Source organism: Athene cunicularia (assembly GCF_003259725.1).
Source record: "Athene cunicularia isolate RWA chromosome 10 unlocalized genomic scaffold, athCun1 chr10_part1, whole genome shotgun sequence".
Classification (NCBI taxonomy): domain Eukaryota; kingdom Metazoa; phylum Chordata; class Aves; order Strigiformes; family Strigidae; genus Athene; species Athene cunicularia.
This window is the reverse complement of record NW_020799112.1, coordinates 20,969,938-20,986,727: the sequence shown is the minus strand read 5'-3', so window position 1 is coordinate 20,986,727 and position 16,790 is coordinate 20,969,938. Positions and strand designations below refer to the sequence as shown.

The 16,790-nt window shown below is 40.3% G+C and overlaps 1 protein-coding gene across 1 annotated transcript; it reads left to right on the top strand.

Annotated features, from left to right (window-relative positions):
* The first annotated feature begins 4,658 nt into the window (after nucleotides 1-4,658).
* Nucleotides 4,659-11,607, top strand: ARPP19 (cAMP regulated phosphoprotein 19). Its single transcript, XM_026855908.1, has 2 exons — nucleotides 4,659-4,807; nucleotides 8,204-11,607. Exons 1-2 carry the CDS (start codon nucleotides 4,688-4,690, stop codon nucleotides 8,372-8,374), a joined length of 291 nt encoding a protein of 96 aa, XP_026711709.1. The 5' UTR covers nucleotides 4,659-4,687; the 3' UTR covers nucleotides 8,375-11,607.
* Nucleotides 11,608-16,790: the final 5,183 nt, after the last annotated feature.

Here is a 16,790-nt window from a genome sequence, read left to right as displayed (position 1 = left end):
GAAGGCGCGGGCCCTGCCGCCGCGGCTGGCGGAGGCTGGAGGCGGAGGAGCGGCACCACCATGTTGGTTCAGCACTTGGGAATTTCTGTTCTCTGGTAAATCCTTGGCGTGCTCCGGCCTGGAGGGGCTAATGGCGCTTCCTCGCTCCCTAGACCGGCCTCGGCCGCGCTCTCCGCCTGCCAGCGCGTCCTGGGGGAAAGGATTTGGGCTCTGGGTCGCAGCGGCCGGAGACCAGTAGCAATTCGGTGGCTAAACTTTTGTTTCACTTTTGGAAAATTTTCAGCTTTTAATGCAAGCTGTTTAGGAGGAGAAGCACCTAAAACACAGTGGCCGTGGCCTGTTAAGGCTTTTAGGAAGAATAATTGATGGGGTTATCTTGTGATGGCACTATTACGTTATCTCCGTAACTAATAATTTTATACTTTCTTAAGTGGGATTTGGTTTCCTAGATAACTGTGTGCGGTTAGCAGTTCCCTTCTCTTGGCTGTGACTTTAAGAAGCCGCTTGTTTTTTAGTCATGTCATTGCTTTACGAAGCCCTTTGGTTTTAGTCTTGTCATCGCTGTAGGGATTCGGTGGCAATCACCACAGCTGTTTCTGATAGGGAGCCGTTATGAAACACAAGTACTGCTGTGGAGGACGCTAAAAGAAAAAGCTTAATCTACGTCAGCTGTCATGTTTTTGTTTAATAATTTACAATTTGTAATATGAGTTAGTCATACAAGTAGGCGAGCTTTGGGGGTTAATACGGAGTGATACCTTCTCAAGAGGTGCAGTAATCAGAACCAGCTTCTATGGCAGGCCTGTAATCCGCTCTTACATACGTGTGTTCTGCAGCTCGAGTTAACATTTATGCTAGGTAGGCTACTGAAGGGATACTGGTCCTGTTCAAAGCCTATAAAAATAAATCCCTGGCCTATGCAGCACTCCTAGAATAGCTCTGTAATAAGAGCATAGCGAAACATGTGGTAGCTAGTTTATTGTGATGCCTTCTAGTGTGTTCTGATGAAGTCAAGTGACTGGGGCTGATTTTGCTGTGTTTCAGAGTGAAGTCTTGAAGTGTTCTAAAAAATTACCCTTTTTTTGAGAGATCGGAGTCTCTTACTGATCTGCTAATTTAGTTTTTAATCTCATGTGTTCAAGAGGAATTAACTGTCAATACAATAAAACGTTGTGTTCTATGAGTTTATATCCTTTTAGGATACTGTGATATCAGTGCTATTATGGCACTGCAGTAGTAACCGTCACTAAAACTGTTTGGGTAGGTGAAATTGAACATTGACTCAGTTAATGCTTTGCTCTGAAATACTTACATAAACAACCCATTTTGCAGTACTGATTTATATGTATGCTTAAAAAAAGATGAAGCCCCTAAATGAACTTTGAGGCATGATCAGACCTCTTTTCTAAACTTTTCTAACATGCTGTAAGAAGCTTGTGCATGTGTTAGGTGAGAAAGATGTTAGACAGGAGAGCTATATGAGTTCAAAACTTGAGGAAGACCAGCATTTCCTGGTTTTGGTGTGAAAATACAGGATGGTGTAAGGGGGAAGTTCAACAACAAAGAAACTTCAGACACTGGAGAACATGTGCTTGGTTGACTGACTCTTTCTGCCTTAAAAGCCTACATTTTTCAGGAAGCTGTTAGAGGTGGTGCATTTTGTTTCTGGACTGGCTTTTGCCATATATCAGTTTGCTGTAGAGTTGTGCTGTTGTCATGTTTTTCCCATTTTCTGCTTCACGTTTTGTCTAATATCTTTTGCTAAAGAGGGATGAGCTCTTCATACCAGAGTTTGAAAAGGCTGATGGCTCTTTAGCCATGCAGTTCAGTTATCCAATTGAGCTTTATACTCCTAGTTCCTCTGTAAAGATTAAAAGCAAAAGCTATCTTTAAATGAGTTGGGTAACTGCAGCCTTCCTGGTAGATCCTTTTAATGAAGTAAGCAGACTGCGTTAGCTGTGTCAAATTCCTATAGAGAACTAAAATTATAATTTTTTTGCGTGGTTGTCACCAGGAAGAAGAATGTGGTGTATCTTGATTGCTACGCCCCTCACCCCCCCAATCATTTGCTAGTCACTTGGTTGTTGTTTCTGTAATTCAAGGGAGACTGTTGTAAGCACATGAATGGTCTTCCTGGCTTGGGTTAAAGCTTTTGTGGCTCAACAACACATCTCCAGGAGTGCTTGATACCATCTAATCCACAGGAGAGTATAAGGTCAGGACATGCATGCAGTGATCTTCCCCAGAAAACTATCCCAGGTCTCAGCAATCTGTGGTTTAAAAGCCTTTTGAGCTGCGAATGAACACATCGAGTTGCTTTCTGAATACATCTAAATTCTTGGCATCACCTGTATCCTTTGGCAGGGAGTTCTGCACTTAACTGTATTTTATATAAAGAACTGTTGTCTCAAGTATTTTTTGACCCTGCCATCAGCTGGTTTTGTTTGACACCCCAAATCTTTGTATTGATATTCTCTAATTTGTCATACATAGTTTTTTGAGTCTGATTTGTTCTTGGTCATCAAGAGTAAGTGACCATAGTCTGTATCCTTTTTCGGCTGCCTTGGTGCATAACACAGTATTTTTTTGTTTTGATTGCCTGCTGTGCGGTGATTTGTCAGCCCTGTGAGTTTGCATAAATGTCTCCTTTGATGCACCATGAATACATATTTATGTAAGCTATTTATTGTTGGCCCTCTGTTCTTAAAAAACGTCTCCTTTTGGTTAGTATTGGCAAAACATGCCTCCTCGAATGCTTTGTCTGTTGGCTCAACAGTGAGTATCCAGTGATTCAGCATTAGATGTTGAAAGAGTTTAGCTGAAAGGATTGCTTTTGAGAAAATCCAGTCAGTGTCAGCATGATCGTAAAGCACAATAGGAAGAACAGCAGCAGCAGAATTATCTTTATAACACATGAAGACCATGGTCTTGGCTAGTATATTGTATAGTTATGTTCCGTAGTGTCAGGGAAACTTTGCCCTCTATATTTGCTTGTATTTTGCATTGTGTTGCCTAGCTGTGTTTTCATCTCAAAAAGCATGGGCTCCTGTCCTCACAGAAATTTCTCTTGAACTGTTAGGAGAATTTCTATCTTTCCTTGGTAAAGCTGTTAATTCAGATTGCCACTGTATTGTGCAAAGCTGTCTTTGAGATGTCTTGGCCTAATGGAGCAACTCGATGATGTTATATTTTAGCTCTGTTATGTCTGTTGCTTCTGAGGTTTTTTTACCAGAAAGGTGTTGAATATTACAGCTTTTGTAAGAGACATAGGAAAGCACTAGGCTGGGCTAGTGGGGTGGCTCTGGTTCTGTGGCAGTTCTGGCTTTAGCTCCCAGCTGCTTGTGTTCCTCTGCCCTCCCTGCTGCTCTGCTGACATACCTGTTTGTGCAGCTGCTTGGTGATCCAGAGTGTGGAAACTGATCCAAATGAAACATAGCACAAGAAGGGGGGGAAAAAAAAATTTCTGTTGAATTAATTTCTGTAACCCATTCACGTGGAGTGCACGCAGAGTCACGCTGACTGATGCAATGCAAAGGATGATGACATGGATGGAAAAGTGTGAAGGGGCTGCCTAAGCAGCTCAAAGTGGTTATGAAACCTTACTCACAGATGAGAGGCCCTCCTGATTTCAGTGGCAATTCTCTCCTGCCTAAAAGTCTTTCTGTGAGTTCAGATGGTAATAACAATTAAAGAACTACAGCAGCCAGTGCAAATCAATATATATTTTCCCTGAACTAGCAATGGTTTCCATGCAAAAAAGAAAAAGAAAAAAAAAAATACTTTGGCCAAATGCTGGAAAATAGTAAACAAGAATTTTGAATGGAAGATATTTTAGAAATGATCCAGTAGAAGAAATTGTACTTCATACATCAAATTGCTTCATGGACTGGAACAGATGAGTGTAAAGCAGAGATCAGTGTTGAAAGACTGGTTGTACAAACTGCAGTTTTTACCAGATGAGTATCTTCAAAAGATTACTTTCAGCATCCGTATTTTACAGTATGCTTATAAAATAGGCATTTTATTTTACACAAATATACTATCCAGCAGCCTTCATTATAATTTTAGGGTAATTATAAACATTTATAAATACAGTATTGTCACTATTAATATGATAGCAGGCATGTTTTTGAGGCTGAGCTGCTTTAACACTGTTTCCCAGTGAATATCAACACGTTACAGTTAGAGCAGTCATGCAGACTAGACTGTGGCAATGCAAGTGCTAGTCTGTCTGTGCAACTTCATGACCAAAGAGAGGCACTTGAAAAAAAACTCCCGTGGCTTTTGCCCAGCTTTCAGCACTTGTTTGTCCTTAGTGAAACCTTTGTGTCGACCAAAAACTGTTTTTGATTTTGGGGGGGGTTTGTTTGGGGGTTTTCTTGGGTTTGGGTTGTTTTTTTCAAAATGGAATAATTTTGGTTTAGAAGAGACTATTTTTATGTGAAAGAGAAATGCACTGATTAGTTTCAAACATATTTCCAGGAAAGGTATCTAAGATGGGAGGCTGAACTCCTACAGTTGCTGTCAGTATTTGAGAGAGAATATACAAAAATGTGTATTCAAATAATTGTTACGTTCACTTGGTAGCAGCGGTTGGCATGTTGCTGAATTACCTGCAAAGGTATTCAGCATAAATAGTTCGTTATTGTGTATTTCATTTACAGTATTGCTAATTGTCTTTCAGGAAATGGAGGATAAGGTGATCAGCCCAGAAAAAGCTGAAGAGGCAAAATTGAAAGCAAGATATCCTCATCTGGGCCAGAAGCCAGGAGGCTCAGACTTCTTGAGGAAGAGGCTTCAGAAAGGAGTGAGTTCTTTATTGTCCATAGGGTATGGACAAGAAATTCTAAAATTCCAGTATCTGTGATTTTTTTTTTTGATTTTTTTTTTTTTTTCCACTCCACAGGCCTTTGCGCCTGAGTAAGAGTGCTAAGAAATTTAAACTTTGGGAAAGTACAAGGAAATTTATTTCCACAAAACAAACGCTTGGTTGCCTTAATAACGTTTACAGCATCAATGGCTCAACTTCACGTTTTAGAAAAAAATTAGAAGCTGGTCCAGTGCTGCTGTGATAGACTTAATAAAAAAATATTTTAGTAAACAGGAAGGGTCAGAAAACCTCATCCCTGTTTTGTATGGATCTTATATTGCCCGTTCTTATGTCCCCAGAACATATGTCCGCTCTCTGTGTTTTTAGCACACGAAAGCTGAGTGTCAGTGTAAAACAGCAGCCATCAGTGGCTTGAGAATGGCAGTGTAACTATGAATATACACCCTAACCAAAAAATGGTGATAGAAGAATGAAGAGTTGAGTTATAGTTCAATATTGTTTCACATTTAACCAGTCTTACTTTCTTAGTTATTTAACTGCTCGTTTTTTTAGTTAAATTATTAATGAAGTGATTATGTAATGCCTTTCAGGCATGCTAGAACTCTGTTCTTGGAATAATCCCGGTATACCACTGCTACTGATGGTGCTTTTTTTTTTTTTTTTTTTTTTTTTTTCTGTTGTCTAGGCCCTTTGAGTGCATGCAATGATTCCAAGTATAAATCCTTTGCAAACCAACTGTTGGAGTTCAGTGCTGATCTAATTCTGTGCTCTCTGGTAACATCTCCAGGGAATTGTTACTGTCGGCAGGTTTTTTTGGATAAACTTTCATAAATTGGAGCGTATGCAGCATAGTTAATGGCTGCTGGGAACAGGCAGGTGATAGATTAGGTGAGTCCTTTTGTGAGTTACGCTGCTCTGTGGTCACAGGCAGCCTAAATGAGACTTCAGTGGGTTCATTATGTGTAGACACAGAAGGGAGAAGGTAAGTACGTGTTGTGATGACATTTCAGGAAACCAGACCGGCATCCACTCCCTAAAAATTGATGGCCATAAAGGAATTACACCTGCTTGCACTCAGTGCAAGTGTGAGGAAAACTCGCCACGGACAGTAACACTCCGTGCAATATCATCACCTTGATTATAGCACTATTTAATGCAAAAGTTGTTGCAGCCTGTATTTTCAAATTTGAGCAGAGGTAGGCCAGCGGGCATTTTTATTGACAAACTTGTATTTTTCTTCTGTGATGAAAGATGGTGTAAAGTTGTGGATTCCAATTCATAATCTGCTTGCTTCAGTTCTCCACTCCTAATACGGTGGTAATAACTTTCATTTTATTTTTATTTTTTTTGTTTAGTGTGCTCAGTGTCTTAAATGAGGAAGCATCTTTACTTGATATAGACGCCTGGTGTACTTCGGGCTGCCCGGATTGCTGAAGTTTAAAATAGAGTGAGGGTAGTGACTGTGATTTCAGATAGCATTTGTGACATGAAGACACCTGGACAGATAGAGTCAATTTGAAAGGGATGTTCAAATGCAGGCCATCTATGAGAAGCTAGAGTAAATCAGAGGAAAATACAGGAATAAGTTAAAGGAAGAAATGGACTGATAATCTAATGCATGAGAGATGGTAGGTTTTCTCAGATACTCTTCTAAATTTATGTAGTCAACTGTAGCCCAGATTTTCTTCAATTTGGCAACTAGAACACACTCTGCCCATTGATATTTGCTGCCCAGAAATGTTCTGCATTGGATGCACACACCGTTATTAGCACACTTTCTCCAGAATAAGAGTAGATGAGAACTGTGCTACACCACGCTCCTGTAGAGGGATTCTATTTGGAGCTCTTACATGGACAGAAATAGGTATCTGTTAACAGCAATTAGACATCGTAAGATTGATCGAATCTCTAGATGCTGTTTAAAAGTTTCTTTTGGTTGCTTCAGTCTTGAAGGGCAAAATATGAAAGACTTTTTCCAAATCAGATCATTGAGGTCTAGTCTGCAGATGCGGTGCTAGAACACTGTGGTGTAAACAGGGATTACATGAGCAAAAGGATTAAATTGGGAAGGTTTATGAATAGAAGTGTGTGGTTCAGATGAACTACTGACTGCAGAAAAACAGATTTGGTAACTTTAAGGCTCTGGCTGGGAATATCGAAAGCCTTTCTCAGGAGCCCCCTACCCTTAGGTAAAGTCCTGTTAAGTCAGGTGTTCAAATTACTTCTAACAACTGCTGCTACTGAACATTTTGCAGCTGGTTCGTACTAATGCAAAATAAGGAGTACGGTAGTAATACGCTGCCTGGAAAGACTTTAAAGATGGCAAATAGTGATGGCTGTTGTTCAACTGACTGAGGAATAAGCCCATATAATCTATGCTGTATATCCCCCCTAATGAGGGACGATTGTGATTGTAAACAGCGTTACCAGTGTAAATGTTTTTACCAAATCTGTGGGGTTTGGTGTTTTTTTTGTCCTCCTAGTTACAAGTACATTAACAGTAGACTGCATAGTAAGATGTAAACAAAATACAACTTTTCCTGCAAAATGTATCAATGAACAGTTGAAGACTTGATGCAGAATTTGGATGGAATTCCATGCCTCATCTTAGCATGATGCAGATAAATTATAATAGTCACTTGGCTTTAACATCCATAGATACCTTAGTATTTTGAGAAATCTGACAACAAAAAAGACAAAAGTAAAGCTGATAAAAATTTGCTGAAATATTAAGGATCACTGACTTGGAAATTCAAACTTAATGTATTCACTTTTGTATTCAGAAGAAACCTGGAGCGTGGGATAAGAATTTCCTTCACACAGTGCTTTTCAGAAGGACGGCACAGTAGATTTGACTTCGCTAAATAATTGCTTTGGGAACTTTAGGGATTATAGTTTCACTGTTTTAATTTGTGCAGATAAGAGGTTTTCTTGTTAGCATGCAGTTTCATGCTACTTTGATCTCTCGTGTGATAGAACGGGCTCTGTTCTCCAGCTTTAGTTCATGCATTGTTTGGTAATTTTGTGCAGCAGGACTTGTTCACTGCAACAAAATTTACAAACCCCAAGGTTTCACTTGTGGGAGACCAGAGAGCACTTGGGAAAACCAGGGCAAAAATCGTGCTCAAGTATGGTGTGAGTATAACGGTATATGATCTAACCATAACTGTATACTTGTCTGTTGTTAAGACTTCAGCTGTCTGTTCTTAATCTTGATTTTTTTTTTTTTAATTGGCATAGAGCTCTTTTGCCAAATCGGAAAGATTTTATAACTGTTTTTAAAATTTGAAGAATCTTTATAACTGTGTAATTCAGTGTTATGTGTCTGATAAGATTTCAGGCTTTTAAATACATGTATGTTTTGTCTTCTAGCAAAAATACTTTGATTCTGGTGATTACAACATGGCTAAAGCAAAGATGAAGAATAAGCAACTGCCTACTGCAGCTCCTGACAAGACAGAAGTCACTGGTGACCATATTCCTACTCCACAGGATCTTCCACAACGGAAACCATCTCTTGTTGCTAGCAAGCTGGCTGGCTGACGAGAAGAGCTGAACTGCATGATTATTCTCATTCCTGTTATTTCTCCTTAATAGTTATTTCTCACCCCTCACATACCCCTCTTTCTTTCTTACACTAAGTCATGAGACTGACAGCTTTGCAGGTAGCGATAGCATGTGCTGCTATTGTAAGGGAGTACTGTTAAGAGTAAAACGTGTAGTATTTGGACTAGTTGAGAACAATGCACTGATTAAAAAGGACAGGTTTGGTTAGAGCAATGTAATCTACTTGAAAATGTACATATTGCCCATTTCCTAGTGTAGGACTGGTTCCAGCAAGTGACATCGCAAGTTTTACAACTTCTAATGTTTCTGCTTTTGTTATTTCATCTTAATTACAGCATATTTGTATTTAATATAACCTCCAGTTGTGTTGGGTTTTTCTTCTGTGTTTGGGTTTGTTGTCTAAAATAGAGGTTTAGACCACAAGTTGCTAGATGGTAAAGCATGTATAAAAACAAAGACAGGGCTCTGATTGAATTTTGTTTCTGCTTTTGAACTTGAACGGCCTTAAACCTGTTTCAGCTTTAACAATAGAGTTTTTACTTGGGCAATATTTGCCCATTCTGGTGTAACTCTTGTGAATCTAGTGCTTATTGACAACTGCCTGTTGAAGCTGGTATTCTTTTCAGTTCCGTAGCTTAGGACACACTTTTGTTGAAGACGTGAATGAAGTGTGCATGTGCATAGACTGTTGAATTCACTCTTGTGCCATTTTTGTAAATACAATAGTTTTGCACAACCTTTTGCAAACGTCTATTAGTTTTACATTTTAAAAAGCAGATAATGTGCCAGTCAAAGCACAAGTGATTCTGTATCTTTCAAAGTCTTGTCCTGAAACTAAGAGCCCAGAATCTTGCTACTGAAAGTAAAAACTGTATACCTGAAATTTGTGAAACACATACATTTACACTTGACTCAGCCTTATGCTTTTGCAGCTGTATATTTTGTTTGGCAACAATGTCCAGCATTCAAATGCGGAATTTGTACCTATAATTGGAGGCAAGTGCCCTTTCTGTTCAGCAGCTCCTCGAGCTTTTACAGCTGAAATGCTCTGTCTGATGACGTGGAAGATGGCTAAACGTGCTGTTCTAGAGAGTTTCCTCTGGGGCAAAGACCAAATCTAGGCTTGCTAAGGTTTGATACACAATTGTCTTTGGGCTATTTTAGACTTCTGGAAGTATTTTTTTTTTTTTTTCCCCTTGGACTCCTGGAGTAGTAGTAAACTATCTCCTTTTTTTTTCTCTTTGTTATACAGCAGCCCCTCACTGGCTTTGGGGAAACAAAGAACTGGAAGTGGTATTTATATAGTGACCTATTGAGAAATAGGTAACTTTTCACATCAGAAAATAGGAATGAACTTCAGTTCATCTTTATGATGCAGGCCGTAAGTACTAGCTTGCCATCCATAATGTAATTGATTTTCATACCCAGTCTTTGGGAGTATAAGAAACTCTTTACAAAGATCAGTTTACTGAATATCTTTTTCTTCAAAGAAACAATTCTGAAACAGACTATTAAAAACAAAGCACCCGTGTAGGTACTGTAAGAGAAAACACTCTTCAAGAGGCATGTTTTTTAGAAGGATGAGCTTTGACATTCAGAAAGGCCTTACAGGATAAAGGACTGCTAGTCAAAAAGAATGCTGGCCCATATTTTCTGCAATGCTCTTTCTAAAGGCAAACATAAGAAAATGATCAAGAGAAAATGAATACTCTTTAATTTAGTCCTGTTTTGATCAGAATGTGAGCGAAGTCTATTGGTGTCTGTATAATGTCTTCAGAGAAGTTATTCCAGAGAATTTTGAAATTACTAACCTGATTCGAGTATGTATAACCCTTTTCTGACAATTAAATGGGCTGTGTCAAGCCTGTCCTTATCCTCCACTAGTATTATAAAGAATTTGTGATTTTTGCAGAACAGGTCGAAGAAACACACCTACTTGACTTCTTTAAGTTAAGAAATTAGGCTGGGAGAAGAGCAAGGAAACAGGATATGTTGAAGCAAGCTGCTTTTTATAGATGCTTGTCCTAATGTGAAAATCCCTCTTTATTTTTGTATGTATAAATGAAATTGAAACTTAATGATAGGACTGGGCCTGAAACAAATTTTAAACAATTTAAGGTGACTTGTCTGGTGCCACTATTCTGTAGCTCACGTAAGGTGAGCTTTCTTGATGTTTGGGAAGGTTTAAAAAAAAAAGCCATTTAAATTTAAACATTCCGCTCACTTAACTACAAATCAGCCTGTCCTGCTCATTGGACAGCACAAGCTCTTCCGATGTTCGCTCAGTGACTTGCAGTTCTTAGGATTACTACAAGTTCAGCTATGAATATATTATCCATGTGTATATTTGAAGTACTGTAATACCAACTAGGTCAATGACTGATTATGAGCCTTCACATCTGACAGACCTCAGCAGCAGACACAGCTATTTTGATTCTATACACTGTATAAAACTTAAGTCCAATAATCACTTAACAGTAAATCAAATGTGACTGCAAATCGATGCTTACTTTCAGCTTACTCCAGCAAGATAACTCAGCTATCCAAACTTATGTACATAATGTATTATATGAGTTTTACCATTTGATAATTGCCTTTTTCAAAGAAAACCTGTCCACACTGTAGACCGGCAGTCCCTTTCATATCTTGCCTTTAAAGATAGACAGTGTTTAGTTTTTAGAGTAGTACTCACGTAGGCTTATAATAGCAGATAGCACCAATATTTTATTTGAGGTAGTTAAGTGGATTAATTACAACTCCGCAGATACGTCCCCAAATCAGTAGCACCAAAGGCTTCCCTCTCATTGTTCTTGGTGTAGTAGGACAGTGTTTGTGTAAAGGCCACAGGAGTACATTTTGTTGGACATATTTACACCCAGTCAGGATGTTAAGGTGATAAAAATGTCAATTGTTCTTTACAAACTTACACATTGTATAGTATACAGAATAAATTGATCTACTTAGTTTTTATTGCAACGTGGAGATTTGTCTCGTCTTTACTGTGGTTTCCTAAAAGATCCTGCATACTTCGGTATTCTCTGGAAAATTTCTAAAACCTAAATCTTGCTACTCTGTATCATTAAAAATATGACTGGGCTTTGGTTTCTAGTATGTTAGACTACAGAATTACTTTAATGTAATCACATTTATATATATTTCAGTGCTTATTTTTCTAATAAGGCAATTAAAGCTTATTGTTTGAAAACTCCGTAACAGATGACTGTTTTGGTCCCTTGCACAGAGTGAGGGGGATATCTGGGAATTAGTTTGGCATGTAGAAGTTTGTATTGCTGTAGGCTATTGGCCCGAATATGGCAACATTTCCAAGAAATCGGGATGCTGGAAAAAGTCCAACTAATTCTGTATTCAGACTATGACTGATCTTTGTACAACTTCAAGATCTATGTGGTATATTTACATAATTAGCTCAGTCATCAGGGTCATAGTAATGCTCTCTGTAATCTGCATCTCTAACAAGTTGAGGAGAAAAATGTCCAGTTCAAGTAGTGTCATTCAAATACTGTGCTGAGACAGTGCAAAGCCCGTGTTAACACTGGCAGTGGTAACCTAAAGTAATTTACCTGAATCTCTGGGGCGTGGCATCATTCTTCGGGCAAAGACAAAGCCATTTAAAGCCAGGCTTATTGCCCAGATCTGTCTAGTTGGAGCTCAGACAGGTACGGTTGCACAGACCTGCATTCGGAGGAGCGCTGTGTTTAGTGGCTGTGCTCACAGAACCATGTTACTGGAGGCAAGATTGCAGTGACTTGTTTATTTTGTGGCTGGGGGGCTTTCTCTTGAGTTTGGGAAGAATAGACATGGGGGAGCATGCAAGCAGGATGGGGTTTTGTTTGTTTTAACTTAAAGTGGAGTTGGGCTGAATGTGTGATTTGATTATTTATTCCTGCTTTAGTACAAGTGAGCCCCCCTCTTTCAGATTCAGGTCTTTAGCTTTTTCATCCTGATTTCTGGCATCTAGATAAGAGTAACTTGAAATCTGAAAACTTCTATGCATATTCGAAGTGTTTCTTCCCATGAAATATTTATCTTAAAAATGTTTCTGGAGTACTAGCACAGAGACAGCCTTGAGCTCAACTGATGTGCTTTAAAAAGCTTTAGTTTAGGGGCAGATCACCGAGCTGTCCATCTTTCTCAGGCAGTACATCTTTGTTGCAGTGAGGATGTTGCTTGATACATGTTCATGATAAATATTCTTGCGTATTTATAGCAGTCACAGAAGTCTGCTTACTTGCTGCTTTGGAAAATACTGACAAAGCCTCCACTGATTTCAGATGGATGTTTATTTGACTGGTTTAAAAGGGGAAGATGAAGGACTCTCTGTTTGTTTCTGACTTTATCTAAATTTAATAACAGATTTCAGTTGGGTTTATTTTTTTTACCATGTTGCAAAACAGAGCTGTAGCTCTTATTAAAAGAGGAATACGGTTGGATAATCTGTCAACTGCCCTTGGCAGTATTACAGAATAATCAAATAACTGTCATGACATTCATGGTACAGGGAGTCTCCCCAGAGACTGTGGATGCAACCACTGTTGATACTTAAGTCTGTGTTAGCACAGTTAGGGTTGTTTCCTTAACTGGGTTTGAGGAAAAAACAGCTGTAAGAGTCTTTCCTGAGAAACAGGATTTATATTTTTTTAAGTGTGTGGTGTTGAATTATATGGCTGGAATTACAAGGAGGCTTAAATGCAAGAATGGGAGCCGTGGATTCCTCTGAACTTCAGGTCTGTTCTCAGGTGATGTTTTTTATACTGTTAAAAAAGGCTAATACACTGAAAAGGAAATAAATATGTGATGTTCTAGAGACAAGTCTTCCTAGTATGGGCATAGATGGGTCGAGACAAGCTTTCTGCATGGGAATTTCATCATGGAGGTTTTGTCTTGCCATCTCTGCAAGACCAGAAAACTTGGAAGTAAATCCCAAGTGTTGCCGGGAGAACACGTGTGTGGTACATGATTTTATCTCTTCCTACAGACCTCTTGCATTACATTTCAGAGTTCTTAACTTGTAACTGTTCAATCAGTACTGGTTGAAACCAGCCCTGTTTGTTTTCTACAGCTAAAAGGTGCAGGCTTAATCCTTGTAGTGTGAGAATGAACAAAAGGGTAGGGGGAGGATTTAAGCCTAGGAATTCCTGAGTTTAGCATTGTTTGTCTTTCCAGTGAAAGCCCCTTGGAGTTAAATGGATGATCAATTTGAATATACAAATGCTTTTCTGAAGGAGTGGATAGGCCCATCCACTGTGCCACAAAACCCTCTCATCATGTTATGTTATTATTTCTGTGCCTCTAATGTTTCCCTTTTTTGTTAGGGCAACGGAAAATCTGCTTGCTTGAGGTACAGCATGAAACAACAGAATAGGAAATCCTAATTGACAAGGGAATTTTTCTGCCACAGTTGAACACGTAGATGTAAACACAACATAGATGTAAGAAAAAAGATAGGACATCCTTTGTAGTCACTTCTGAAAAAAATAATATATATCTCTGTATCTATAACTACATTTATAGAAGAGTTATTTTCTATCTTTTTTGATTGAGTTCCAATTCAGTCTGAAATTCTGCGTGTGGACTGTGTCAGCTACATCAGCCGTACGCTGTCAGCTGGAATACCCTGGGATATATGCTCTGAAATCAAATGCCATAAATGATCTCTTTGAAAAGATGCAGTGCAGGATATGAGATGAAGACGTTTAAAATCTAGCCAGCGAATGTTTGACACAGGAGACTCAACAGTAGTAAGTAGTCAGTCTATGTACATTACAAACAGGTTGTTTCATGGCAACTTTCAATGTCCCCAATTCCTGTCCTTAATGACAGATTTGAAATCCTGGTTTATGCAAATTGTGTCAAATCGTAGCGTATTTTGGACTTGGATATCTATTTTTTGCTGGGGCTTATAATTACATTTGGCTCCTGAGCTCCAGCCGTGAATGACTGATACAGTAATCCACAGTCCTAGCTATCTCCTGAAATGAGTGTCTGAATTTAGAATAGGTATCATCCTCAGGAAAGGATATCGAGTATTGGCTATGAAGCAGCACACAGTCAGAGGGGAGGTTCAGGTTCCTTCTGAAAACAAAACAGATTTCTGTGGTTCATGGATTCAGATTCTTAGATTAAGCCTGCTAAAGGGGGATAAACACTGTTAAATGAATCCCAAATCAATTCTGTTACACAGGAAAGATGACTGGTAGTTTTAGTATAGAGCGCTCTGTTTTACCATAGTAAAGTGAAGAGCAGCTGTGCAAACTTCTTACCCAAGAGCCTCACCCCTGCCCTGGACAGCAGTTTACAGGAACCAGTTCTGGGCTTCTTGTAGGTCTGCGAGCAAACGTCCAGTTGTGGTGATGGGAGTGAGCCTCCTAGGCATGGGGCAGTAGCAGTAGTCATGGTTGACCACCCTGGACATACTGGCAGAACATGGGAAGTAAGGTGGTGTTTTAATTCTCAGAGTTTCAACTCTGAACTCTCCCAGGAAAATCAAAAATTTTTATTAACCTCTTTTCTGAATTTACTAACCTTAGTTTACTAGCTGTGAAGACCATATGCCTGTGCCCAATACAGACAACTCCAGGTAAGGCTCTGCATTTTCATCTTAAATTTCTCATTTCTGCTTGCTGCTTTCTCCATCTCCTTTTGTTCAGATAGCAGTAAAGTACAGCTAGGTTGTAGCATTTATTCGGAGTGTTTATTTGGGGAGCAAAGATAACTTGATTTTTATTTCTGGCTGTTACTAAGTTGATGAGTGAATTTTGAGCAGGTCACTCATTTGTTTCAGGATTCCTTTTCTCTGTAGAACAGGTTTGTTTCTTTGATAGTCACAGCAAGTTTCAGGGGGAGTACAGATACTACCCACTGAATACAGAGCTGTTATCTAAACAGTTGAATTTTGCAGAGATAATAGCACTTAAAAAGTAAAAGCACTTTGGTGGAGAGTGTGGCAAAGATAAGCACTTCAAACTTAGTTTGTATTTTGGACCACTTGGACTGATAGAATGCATTCCCAAGGTGAAAATGGAAAATACAGTAAGATAGTAATAGCTTTGGTTCTGCTGTCAAAAGAACTCTGGCCATACTTATGCTGTAAAAACCACCTATTAATGATTCAAAAAGCAATGAAGTGCCATCTCAAGACCTAGCCAGCACATGGATTACGCTTTTCATTCCTTTTTGACACGGACGTTAAACTTTTCGAAGACGTGTATCTTAATTTCTTGGTGAAAACTGGTCTTACTGAAGGAACCATTTTGGGCCCGGTTCTCTTCAGTGCTTTCAGTAGTGGTTTGAATGATAAAGATGCAATCAAGCTGGAAGAGGTTGTAAGCAATTTGAAGGATGGGATCAGAACCGGAGAAAACAAACTGAAAAATTGTCACCTGAGAAATACATGGAGAAATGCACATTGGCCATGTGGCAGGATGGCAGCCAGGCACAGGGAGGCTGCAGCAGGCTGTCACCCCAGTGTGGGTCCGGTCAGATGAGGCACAGAAGGCTCATCTCCTGCTCGAGTTGAGCCTGTGAGAGGAAGGGATCGTTCCCCTGGACCTGGCTGCTGAGCCTGTGGGTTGGGGAACTGTGCTTCACCAAAGCAACAAAAATTATGTTCCTGATGAAGAAAGGAGTAATTTGTTCTGGTTAAGAGAGAAAAAGGAAAAAAAAAATCAGGATCAGGAGAGAGGGGAAGGAGCTGGCAGTGTGGCCAGGTGGCCAAGAAAGCCAACGGCATCCTGGCTTGGATAGGAATAGTGTGACCCGCAGGAGCAGGGAGGTGACAGTCCCCGGTGCTCTGCACTGGGGAGGCCACACCTGGAGGGTTGTGTCCAGGTCTGGGCACCTCAATCCCAGAGAGATCTGGGGGGGCTGGAGCGAGGGCAGAGGAGGGCAGCGAGGCTGGGGAAGGGCTGGAGAATCAATCCTGTGAGGAGCCAGGGAAGGAGCTGGGAGTGTTCAGGGTGAGGAGGAGGAGGCTGAGGGGAGCCCTCATCCCTCTCTGCAGCTCCTGACAGGACATTGCAGAGAGGCCGGGGCTGGGCTCTGCTCCCAGGGGATCAGGGACAGGACAAGAGGGAACGGCTGGAAACTGCCCCAGGGGAGGGTCAGGCTGGGCAGGAGGAGAAAATGTTTCCCAGCAAGAGTGGTCCGAGAGTGGAACAGGCTGCCCGGGGAGGGGGGAGTCCCCATCCCTGGGGGGGTTTCAGGGCCGTTGGGATGAGCTGTGGGGTTGTGGGCTCGGGGAGAACTGTGTAGAGTCGTGCTGAGGGTCGGACTCGCTGATCCCGAGGGGCTTTTCCAGCCCGACGGATTCTGTGACTCCGTGATGCCGGCTCTCGCCCAAAGCGGAGGCCGCCGTGGAGCGGGCTGGGCCTGC